General features: G+C 36.1%; 1 protein-coding gene across 1 annotated transcript; it reads right to left on the bottom strand.

Moving 5' to 3' along the window:
* Window positions 1–1373: 1373 nt before the first annotated feature.
* LOC139734803 (serum paraoxonase/arylesterase 2-like) lies at window positions 1374–12189 on the bottom strand. The gene is made up of 8 exons (XM_071645588.1): window positions 12126–12189; window positions 10633–10688; window positions 9280–9448; window positions 7873–7996; window positions 6961–7161; window positions 3440–3524; window positions 2074–2214; window positions 1374–1571 (listed from the first exon to the last, which is right to left on the bottom strand). Exons 1-8 carry the CDS (start codon window positions 12187–12189, stop codon window positions 1374–1376), a joined length of 1038 nt encoding a protein of 345 aa, XP_071501689.1.
* Between the last annotated feature and the right edge of the window lie 857 nt (window positions 12190–13046).

Raw genomic sequence — 13046 nt, 5'->3', positions numbered from 1 at the left:
ACATATCATTATAATAATATTTCATATTATATCATCATTATCTATCAGGTCAGAACTTGTCCGAAATCTCTTTAGATTTGTTTTGAATGATTGTGTTGATTGAAGTGCTCTCTATTATACGATGTCATTTCACTTCTTTATGTCTTTGTTGTGGTTAATGTGGCGAGGTTCTCTGAGCTAATAGTTCGAGTCATGATCGTTTGTGTTTGTGTGTGTGTGTGTGTGCGTGTGTGTGTGTGTTTGTTTATCTGTTTGGTTGAACGCATATATGTTTCACTAAATGAAAATGATGATGTTCCAATAAATGAACACCAAAGAAACAATGGAGAACTCACTTATAACGAGGAAACTCCATTAAGAACGTCAAAAATTGGGCAATTTGCAGCTTTTTGACGTAACCTCATATTTGTAAGCACTGCACCTCCATGTATACGATAATCATAACAAGCATGGTATCATTTTAAAGAGAATTAGACAATCTTTGTGTGGTATTAAGCACAAACGAATCATTTCTAAGGAAAATGAGAAATGATTTATCAAACTCAGATTTCCAAACTTTTTTGAGGGGGTTATATATATGTATATGTATATGTACTGTATATATGTATATATATATATATATATATATATGCATATATATATATATACATATTATCGCCATAAGAAGAATGAGTCTCAAATACGCCGTTTGTAGATCCAACAAGAAAGTTTTTATTCACAAAATTTTCTCCCCGCCTCGGGCCTTCGTCAGTGTAGTGTATAATTGTCCTAGTACACTTGTATACACTACACTGACGAAGGCCCGAGGCGGGCAGAAAATTTTGTGAATAAAAACTTTTTTGTTGGATCTACAGAGTGGCGTATTTGAGACTCATTCTTCTTATAATATTCGAAGTCCAACATGTGGAAATTCTAAGAAATATAATATACATATAATTATATATATATATATATATATATATATATATATATATAATCAACTGATTATGTGTATATATATATATATATATATATATACATATATATATAAAGAGAGATAGAAAGATCATCATCAAAAACAAAACTGAAACAAAGCTCATGCTGTATTCACCAACGGTTTATTTCTGCACACAAATTTTTCGAGCGATTCGCTCTTTCTCGAGTGTTGATACTGAGAGACCAATAACAATTGTTATTGTTCTCTCATTATCGAAAATGGCGTTCATCTCTTCTTGCATTCAAATTCTTGCATTTGCGTCGATTTCCATCTGGCATTGGTCTTTCGGGCATTGCTATTTGTTTTTCAATTCTTTTTGCGATAATTCAATTTAAAATCGCAATTAAACAGCTTCGCGGACAGAACTATACCAGCCCATATAATATATGGAATAATTTTAAGAGCAGGTGGTGTAGAAGGCCTCGACGGTGCAGTACGCCATTCTGCCCATGACGGTGCCGATAAAGAGATGATTTCGGTGGTAGATTGCCACCGACGACCAGGTGATGTTACCGCCCTCTTGGCTGAACACCTCGTCAATGTCAAATTTCCGGTAGCGTGCAACCTTTGACCCATGAAAGCGGATTCGCAGCACCTGCGCAGAGATAAAAACAGGAGACAACCAACAAATCACACAAGCAAAGAAAAAAAAACAAAAATCTTAAATTTCTACTCTTCCACATGAAAACAACTGTGTCATCACGGTTATGGCTTAGGAAAATACATGTACTAAGAAATCTAAAAAAAAAAAGCATGCACACACTTACAGTACATATTTGCATATTATTATACATACAACCATGGAGGTACAATGTACCTCCATGATACAACACAGATCAGAAACTATTGTCAACAGGCATAGCATGAAACATCAATTACTACTTTCTTCTTTACAGTGGTAGACAAGTGGTAAAAACTATGAAAAGAGGTGAATCCACCCATCAAAACAAACGCATCTGAGCGCACAATTACGGCTAAGTATATGCTCCTTGTAATAACTAGAGAGGCATGAATGCCGCTGTTGCGCCTGTCGAGGACATGAAGGTCACGATTTGTACGATCATTTACGATCAGTTACGATCTTTTTTGTCTCACACCTGTGCTGGCGCCTCAAGAGTGTTTCCACCGAAATAGCCATAAGCTCTGTAGAGCGACGGGTGGGAACCAATCCATAGATCGCCCCTTACGTCCACATAGAGGTTATCTGGCGACGAACCAAGTTGGATCTCCTGAATGGGCTGTGAGTGAAAATCACAGAGGGTGCGATTAAAGATAGAAAGACAGGAGGGGGCGGTCAGAACGATTGTTCCAGCAAAATCTTTATCGGCACTCTTGGTCCAGCATTTTTGAATCTCCAACTTTTACTCCCCCAATACCACACAAGATTTAACTTTCAGTAGAATTTTAACTTGCGATATATATGCACCTTCAAGCACCTGCACACACATTCACCACCACCGCCATCACAGACTAGAGTTTATTTTCCCCTGCTGTCTTCGCAGCAGAATATATATTGTTACGAATCTAGTACGTCCTTATCTTTTCCTCGGGCCGGCCATCTTTTCAAGCAATGCTTATAATGGCGGCCCTCTGCATAATCGTTTCTTAACTATAAATGTTATTCTTATCACTGCTGCATAGACATGCATATTGTATATCATATTTCTTTCATATCGTTGTTTATGCAAGTCAAAAGACTGTGTTAAATTTATTTTATATATTTCCTACATGTTCATGATTATGTACTTATATGTATCGTGGTTTATGCAAGTCAAAAGACTCTGCGTTGAATTTACTTTGTATACTTCTTGCATCTTCATGATTATGTAACTTATGTATATTGATTTGCAGAAAATAAAGTATCAATCAAACAAAACATATTATGACCAACAAGAGGAAAGAAAGAGGAAAAGCGAACAAGAGGGGTTTGAAGTTTGAAAAGGTGCATGACGATCATAACACACCGGTTTATTAACAGTTGTTTACGAACGAGATTTATACATGTTATATATTCATATATTATGTAATATATATACATTTATTTCATAAAAGAAGTTTAAAAGTACAACTAGAATCCTTCTAAGAGGACTGCCTCATATAGCCATATCATCATGATTCAAACAAAATGGATTCAGAGTACGGAAACGCATTCAATAAGAATGCGTTTGTTCTGGACAAGATCTTCGGAGTTATATATATTCATAAAAGTTGGATCCGTTTGTAAGCCAGCCCATTTCTTGTCTTCATTTTCATAACGTCGACAGGGTCTCGAAACAAACGTGCGCTGAGCCTAAGTTTGGGGACTATTATTGGGTTGACAGGTTGAGAACAGATAGAATCGAGGATACCAACAAGATAAAGGACCCCCTTTACAGCACGTCGACCGAATGCCCAAATGTTGATGTCGGTAGGGGGCCTACTTAAATGATGCATTTAGGCATGTTTAACCTCAGCCTTATATACCTTTTTGCCGACGAAACTGTAGTCATTTCTGTCTCGTTCGTAGATCTGTAGGATGCCATCAAATATCAGGGTCACGTAGACGTATCTGAAAGAGGATTCATTCTATAAAGCGGGGTTCCCACTATCACGATTGGCGCCACGATTGAAATCGTGGTCTTAATCGTGCAGCAAGCGTGATAGTCTTATCAGATTGTATGAGATCATAAGGTCAATCGTGGCAATCGCGTTAATCGTAGGAAAATTTTGGACGGTTCAAAAATTTTCTACGATTAACACGATTAGTTTTTGATCGTGATCATCGCATCAGATCGTCTAGGATTGTATCCAAACGCAGCAAATCTCTTCTAATCGTGCTTCTTAATCGTGCTGATCGGGATCGACTTTTTTACTTCACTTCCGCTTATTATTATTTTTTTTTTGGCCCGTTTGCCCTTATTTTACTCATAAATTGATTTATTTTGTATTCTGATAGGTGGTAGCCTGCATCTTTAGATTATTATTTCCAAACGGTAAATTGTATAACGGTGCGGGGTTTAATTGTCGTAACTTTTAAGGTACATTATCAAAATCTTTTTTTTAATGATTTCATAAAATGAAAGTTGTATTACAGATTTTTAGATGTTTTCCTACATTATGTTGATGATGTTTACATTAATGAGTTGCTATTACCATTATACAGACACACAAAACAGGATATGGGATAACTTTTATAACGAAAAAAAAAATGAGCAAAAAAAAAATGGCAATTGTATGTCTGCACGTATTGACTAACGCCAGTACAAAGGTGAGAATAATTTAATGAATCGTGCTTGAATGGGTACATATCAAAGGCAAATGGTTAATTTTTAAAAGTGTATTACAGAATATTTTTTTTTGGGGGGTGCAGTATCCTGCTGTTTGTGTATTGTACATAGTAATTCAGAGTTGTTGTTTCATCAGCCATCGTTTGACCCCATTAAATCTATTTTGACACTTTTCAATGTCTTTTTTGGTATGTTTGGTAGAGCATAATTTTAGAGGGAAATGGTTATTTTCAAATCTCGTTATTACTGCAAATGTAAAAGTGACCATTGTCTTGGATGTGAGATCACTCGTATGAGTATGACAATGAAGATCACTCTTATTATTTTTCACAGTTATTCAATAAGTGTAGCAATATACCCCTGCGAAATAATTTTTGTGTAAAACCTCCTTTTTTGTTAAAAAGTGACATCATTTTGATGAGGGAGTCACTTTTCTGTTATGTGTGTGTATCAGTTATGTTAAACATTGTGAAGTAAAACACTAAATCAAGCCGAATAAACCAAACTTTTAAAAACCCATGAGATAACAACATTTTGAAATAAAAAGGCATATGATACATACACTCTGCGAATATGAAATCGAATACATAAGCAATACTATCCATTCGGCCAACTTTCGAATATCGAGCGTATATAACACATAATACTATGTTACATAACATTCAAAATGATCCCATCCTCTTTCTTAGCTTCCATTTCATGACATGATTATTTTCTCTATGTATTGGAGAGAAAGGTCATTTTGTCTTGCTGGTTTTTTTTTTTTTTTTCTAGGGAAGAGGGGCAACCATCTGATCTTATGTATTTGGGTTCGTTATTTCATTTTTTTGTGAGGGGGGAGGGAGAGCATGTCGATTTAATGATCTATTAATTTCTTTACGTTTAATATTAGACGAGGGAATATCTGAGGTTATGGCTGGCCTGGGTGCTGCTTTCTCTCTGATAACATAATCGTCATTAGCAATACTGCAAAGGTTACGTTGTCATCATCGTCAACCTGTCAAGCCTTGCCATCATCAATGGTTGTGGATAAAATCAATAGGCCTAATCACTCTGCATAATTTAAGGGAAACAATGAAATCCATCGTCAGCCGGACTATAATATTCCCATTCGGGTCCAATCGCGCCTTAAATGGGGGTCGCTTCTGATCCCGATCGTAAAAGATAGCGTATCACATCTCCGCAGCCCGTAATGGTTCGCGGTATTCGTATTGGAACGTATCAGTACGTTGCTGCACGTACCAGATCGGGGATCCTGATCGTAATGGTCATGTTAGATCGGTACCAATCGTGGACTCAATCAGGACAATCCTGTCGGATCGTATTTGAACGGCAGATCAGATCGTGACAGATCGTATCGCTTGAAATAGACCAATCGTGACCATATCGCATCCAAGCGCACCAACACGTATTGACACGCATAACCTCGTATCCAAACGTGAAATTTCAGACGAGTTCAACAAATTTTCCACGATCAGTTACGAATGTCCAATCGTGGCGTTCGCAATGGATCGCACGATAGTGGGAACCCCGCTTTAACATCTTTCATGATTGTTCAGTGATGAACTTCAGAACTATGATCCGAAAATATTTTTGCCAAGAATATGATCGCTATACAGCTATAATGGTTATCGTAGAACCAATCACTTTTTTCCGCTCAAAAGTTCAAGTTTGGTGACAAATTGGTAGCGAATAAGATATTTTGCTTATAAAAGCAAAGGTAAGAGTAAGGTACTTGGGGCTGCGGAAAGAACGACCTTGGCCATTTTAATCACCTAATTGCCAGTGATTGCTTTAGCTCTTCTGAACACGTAATTGTATACTTGATTGTTATTATATTCCATCTTATCTAAAGGACTGGTCCAAACGCGACTTCTTTATAAAGAGTTTAATCTCTCGTGAAGTGATTGCCGGTTTAGACAACAACAAAAAATAAAAGGAAAGAAAGAAGAATTTCTAGCTGAAGTACGTATAATAATGATACTTTACTGCATTTTTTTCTCCATTTTTAAAGCGACTGCAAACTCTTGGCCTATTGTACGGTTTAGCTTTAGGTTTTGATCTGGTTAACCGATTCAGCTGCGTGAGAACTTTTAATTAGTTAGTTTGCTTGTCATTAACTCAAACTTCAAGAAGAGGGAAGAGGATGGAACGTGACTACAGGGTCGGGACACTGATAATCATTGGAAAGGGCATTGGACACGTAAAAAGGAAGTCAGTGCAAGTTCTGAGCCTGCCTAGTCTAGATTCAAGTATATGTATATATATATATATATATATATATATATATATATATATATATTATATATATATAGCTAAATACATTTTTTCCGTCGTAATATATTATAATATATATACATATATATACTTATATATATATATATAAGTATATATATATATATATATATACTTATATATATATATATACCTATATATATATATATATATATATATAGTGGTCTCCCGTTATACTTTCGTTGTATCGAAATTTCGCTATTACCGAACGAATAAACAATAAAAATACATTAACTGGACGACGTTACGGCCCAAATTTTTACTTCGTTATAACCGTGTTCGTTATAACGGGAGTGCACTATATACATGTATATATATATATATATATATATATATATATATATACATTTGTGTGTGTGTGTGTATATATATATATATATATATATATATATATATATATATATATACATATTCGTTATTTACCTCCCATCACGTGAGAGCGCGATCCCGTTCGGCACTAAGAGAGGCCCCGATACGCGCCGACACTCATCGACCTCACAGTACACGACATTGCCCCACGGCAGGCGCAGCATATGCTCAACGTATTGGAGGTTGTCTGCGAGGTTGTACCCGTCGTTGGTGACGTAATACTGATTCGGAGCGAGTGCAACGATGTCGTTCAAGCTAGATACAGGATAAAAGAAAGTGTAGATTCGTGCAGCGACGATAGAAATGTCATCAGTGAATTTGTAAGTATGTAATAACCCCTGCATGAAATTTCATGCTATCGTCTCTTGACCAAAGAAATTAGTGACAGTTATTCAGATATCATCAGGATGAATAAACAAATTGTTCATTAAAAATACAATGTAGAGGAAAAACATTCAACCATTGACATATGCATATGATTATAATGTTTTTATGTAAAACGACTTTGGATTTCTCAATGTAATTTGTATATACTTTAGCATGCACTTAATGTTATGTAATTCGTTCGTTACGACCGTTTTCGACGATTTAAAAGCATTTTATTTTACACTCTTCATGTGTCTCATATCAACACCTATAGCGGGCACGATAGTTGATGAGATTCTTGAGAATTGTCGGTGATCTCATCCTCCTTACAAATCGATCGTATTTATATTTCACTATGCTCTTCTCAGTGGCGGATGCAGAGGGGGGGGGGGTGCAACCGGCGCACGCCCCCCTAGTTTTCGTTAAAACAAAAGAAATAAAAAGAAACAAAATTAAATGAAACCCGAAAGTGGCACCAGAAATATTAGTTGCGCCCCCCTTTACAAAATTCCTGGATCCAGGAAGCATGAAATTGCATCCTCACCAGTACTCAGTCAGATAAGACGAGTATTATACACCATGCGACCCTTTTTATCCTACCTGGTAAAGAGCGGATTTCTGTCTGTCCGTATGTGAGTCATGGTCCTTGTCTCTCGTTCGTACTGGAACACTTCAATTGTCTCGTGGCCCACGAGATGGTTGACCACGAACAGGTACGCCTCCCCTGGAGTCACGTGACAAGAATAAGAACGAAGAGGCAATGATAATGACGGAAAAATGACTGTTTCCGATGGTAAGAGATGGTATGATAACAACGTCTTATCAATTATAGTAATGATAATAAAGTATCAGGGTCGAATCCAGGAATTCCGCAAAGAAGGGGCGCCTTTACAAAATTAAAGGTGGGGGGGGGGCGCACGCACCGCTCCCCCATTTTTTCTTTTTATTTCTTTTATTACAACAAAAATATAAAGGGGTCGCGCGCCCAGTGCGCTCCCCCCCCCCCCCCCCCCCCCCGATCCGCCACTGGAGTACAAATGATAAAGATGTCAGCTCTGTGTCCATTTGTGCCCTAACGGAGAGAGATGCTAAGCGAATAGGATGCAACTATTTCCGCTAGTTTACGGTCATGTGGTCTCGTGTATCAGGCCAGTAGCTAGAACTTTTCTGGATTTCATTGGCTGACAAGCAAAAAAGAAAAGAAAAAAAAGGCTTCAGCGCGATTTTCTGGTGCCACTACAAGCTCCTTTCATTTCTTTTTAACGGGCCAGGGTTCCGCGACTCATTTTTCTTTTTTTAATTTCTGGGGCTGCGGGCAAACGGATGGGGGGGGGGGGGTGCCGGGGAACCCATCAACACCCTCCTAGTTACGGGCCCGAGGATTTAGATACGGAGGGATCGCTGATTCGACATCCAAAAACGCAGTGCCATCGACAAATCTCACGATATTCGGAACTAAATTTCTAGCTGCGGTAGCATCCGGCAACACTTCGAAAGACTTGCATCTCAGATAGCAACATGGCAACATTAACCGTAAATGTAGAATTATTCATCAATGTTCGATATTTCTTCCGCAATCAGCGATATAGGATTTAACATTGAAGGTATTTCGCTTGACGAAAAACAATTCTGTAGACGAAATCAATGTTAAATCAATGTTATAGTGTATTCTGACACTAGAATACTTCTTTCGGATGCTCTTGTGTTCCATTCACCTGCTTTTTCGTTTGCCTTTTTGTAATCGTTTTTTTATTCTTTGAAACCGGAGCTTGAGCCGAATTAGATTCAGTCAAAGTCATGTAGAACAAGTTCGGGAAAGCCTCTTGGTAAACGTTGCTGTTCTGCGATGGCATATAAAATTTGAATGCACAAAGATACCCATCTTCGTCTTCGATATAGGATACGACTCACTATAACTTTATTCACAAGGAACTAGCTGCACCCATGCTTGCATGAAATGAATGTCACTTTTTCCTCGTTTCCTATTCTATTCCATGGCGTATATACCTGTGTCGTCGTCCTCGTACAGACTGAAGCCGTGGGGGTGCAGGTCTCGAGGGTCAAAGTTCCCCTTGATGAGGACCTCCGCCGCCTCTTCCTCGAGACGGTCAATGGTCAGAGAGTAGATATGACCCCTTGGCATCCCGTCCACGCGGAGTGAGTTGGGAATGTAGCCCTATACATGTTACAGAAAATACAGAAATAGTGGCTTGACACCATATTATTGGCTTACTTGTATTATTTAATTCTAAAAAGATGAATGATTGCTTTAAGTTTGGTAGGATAAACATCACCCTTGTATTGCATCTAAGGTTGAATGGATGGAATAACGCAGATTGTATTGTTAGGAGAAGACTTTAACTTCCTATTTACAATTGCCATATAAAATGCATATTCACAAACACACAAACACACACACACGCACGCACACACACACACACACACACATATATATATATATATATATATAGATATATATATATATATAATATATATTGAGGAGGTTGTCCACACATGTTGGCGAGATAATAAGATAAAAAACAAAAGTGGAACAAAGTTCATGCTGTATTCACCAACGGTGACAATAACAAAAATTAAATTTTTGTTGTTTTATTTTTGTTCCAGTTTTGTTTTTTATTTCATATATATATATTATATAAGAGTATAATATATACATATACATATATATAATTATATATATATATATATATATGTATATGAGTATATGAATATAAGAACGACCCAAGTCCAATTTTTGGCCAAATTCAGTTTTTAATGGGAAATTGTAGCTTTGGACTCATCTTGTGTGTAAATGATAAATCCTAATTACCCCCGGAAGTGCCTGAAATGAATGAGTTAAATCTTATATTAATGTAAGAATGAAGGACTTGGGTCATTCTTACATTCATATAATAGCGCCCTCTCTCATCCTTCTCCCATCTCTATAGCAGAATATCATGTATATGAATCAAAGAATGACCCAAGTCCATATGAATCAAAGAACGACCCAAGTCCACCACACAAAATGGCGTCTCCACAATTAATGTAAATGTTAATTGTCATAATAATATATATTCTAATTTGTATATACAATGTTGCCTTCCCATCACAGTTGAATAGAATATTATTGGACAAATAAAAAAGATATGAAGTTTTTTTTAGTTTACTCGAAATGATCCTCCATGGACTTGGGTCGTTCTTATATTCATATACTCATATATGTAAGTGTGTGTGTGTGTGTAACACATACATACTTCTGTCATATTCTACTTAAGAAATCGAATATGGGGGTGGGTTTTGTTACATTATTGCAAAGTTTCCTGAATTAAAGCTAGATATGTGTCTCGATAGTTTTCTTACCGATGAAACTAAAATTGTCCCGTCAGATACCAGCTCGATGTCTTCAGATCCAGCCTCTGGCAAGCAAAAGCAATTATTGTGAAAATATTTCTGTGATACGAGCAAACTCACGTTGTCCATATTATTCATCTGACTGGATCTAATTTCAATATACAGTAACTCGTCATGGCGTGTAAAACTGAGTATATAGGGGAACATTTTACTCAGGTGCAAAATTTTATCCATTCAAAACGGCTATGTGTGTTAAAAACAAATACTAATTATAGCCTGTGTCCTATAATCCCAAAATGTTTACAGACGTCCCTGCTGGAAAGCCGTGTTATTTATTTATTTATTTATTCATTCATTCATTTATTCATTTATTTAGTTCGTTAGTTAATTAATGTATACCAAAGATCCAAAGCCGTGTTATTTATTTATTTATTTATTCATTTATTCATTCATTTATTCATTTATTTAGTTCGTTAGTTAATTAATGTATACCAAAGATCCAAAGCCGTGTTATTTACTTATTTATTTATTTATTTATTCATTCATTTATTCATTTATTTAGCTCGTTAGTTAATTATTGTATACCAAAGATCCTAAATTCATTAATTACAAGTACAAGTTGCCATTTCAAAAATATTGCTCTAAAAAAGTTTGGCATACAACTTGCTTTTGGTGGCCGTTTATTCACAGCCGTCTCGACTATAATTGGTTTGGTTGATCTAATTTGTTAATCCTTGTTTAGCATAATTTATTTTTCTTAACGTTGATTACTTCTAATCACTTGGGTCTCTTACACAGCTTATTCAAATATAGGCATTTGATGGACACTTATTGCTTTGGCAAATCGTTTTGGAAATTGCACAACAGCCGATGTGCAGATCAATTGTGAATATTTTGTTTTAATATGATAATTGAATGAAAATAAAAAAAAATTATGAATAACATCATCGATAGATTACTCTCTTAACTCTTTCAAAAATGAAATACATGTATATCAAAATGAAAATGAAAATTTAAAAAAAAATTTAATGATGATGCAATGTTATTTCAAATCATTCTATTCGAACACAAGGTAATGGAAAGATTTGGGATGAAAGTTGAAAAAGTATTCATTAATCTCCCTAAAAGTACACATAAAGAATAAAGGATATAAGTGAAGACAGCGTTAAAGTTATGTTGGAAATCTTTCAGAGAACAATTTAGTTTCTAATCTAGTTTCTAATAATTATAGCCTGTGCCCTATAATCCCAAAATTTTTACAGACTTCACTGCTAGAAAGCCGTGTTTCACTTTGTTAATTAGAGCGTTTAAACATCGTGAATACAGTGTTCCATGGTGTGTTCACATAGTACGTTAGTATATAGTCGACACTGTACAGACACTGTGTATTGGTGGAAATGACTGAATGTTACTACCTCTATGGAATCGCTGTATGGGAGGAAAATGGTGAGTTACTTCTTTAAATGGTCGAGAGTTTATATTGACAAAATAGCAAAACATACCAATGCCTTTAACGAGCTTGCAGACACCCGGTAAATGGTTGTAAACAATTCGGTTGAAGCCCATCGTTCTTCTGAAATTTCAAACAAACAGGAAAGTTAAAATACATGCGTGACTTTTAACAACTAAAATAAAATAAAAAATCACTACAAAATCCATATGATATAGGATAAATAGCACTGAAGGCACGCAAGTATCTGAGACGAATGTATACCTGTAACGCTATCTCTGGAGAGCGGGGGGGGGGGGGGAGTAGGTCTACTGTGCATATTTGGGGGCATCTAAAAGTCTCACTTCACTTTTGGCTATGACAGTATGATTACTGTTACTGTTGCTCTTATTACCATTGTTATCATCATAGTCATCGTGATTCCCTACCCACCTCCCTCCCCCCCCCCCCCCCCCTTCCAGCCCGTCCCTCGTCCTGACTTCGCATAAAAATTATTAAATTTTCGAAATAATGAACCTTGGGAATAACCGTATAATAACGAACTGTAACCTATTATTCACTCTGTCGAGTGGGATATATATAAACGAAATGATTTCTCCTGAACATGTTTTGAAAATTTGCTATAGTAATTCATTTGCAGGTAACAGGTACATTGATATTCCAACCTTATGAACAAACAATTTATTATCTTTTAAGATTTTATCTAAACAAAATCATTCATTCGTATAATGTAGGTGAGCTAACCATGCAGTGTGATTGATAATTCGAATATCACTTTTTTTTTAATCGTGAGGAGTTTTTCTGAGTGGGATTTCTTGCAATTTTCCTGAGGAAGAATACCTTAATTCACGTGAGGAGAAATCAAAGCTGAGTACATAATTAAAATTAAAATTCAAATTCAAACTTTATTAAAAGATTAAAAATATTTGACGGAACACATAACCTAAGTTTATTTAGAATTTCTGTACCGGTA

This window comes from Diadema antillarum, unplaced genomic scaffold (genome assembly GCF_040938485.1).
Source record: "Diadema antillarum isolate AM-2024a unplaced genomic scaffold, OU_Dant_1.0 seq00000547_RagTag, whole genome shotgun sequence".
Taxonomy (NCBI): Eukaryota; Metazoa; Echinodermata; class Echinoidea; order Diadematoida; family Diadematidae; genus Diadema; species Diadema antillarum.
The sequence above is the reverse complement of the archived record's forward strand: the minus strand, read 5'-3'. Positions and strand labels throughout refer to the sequence as shown.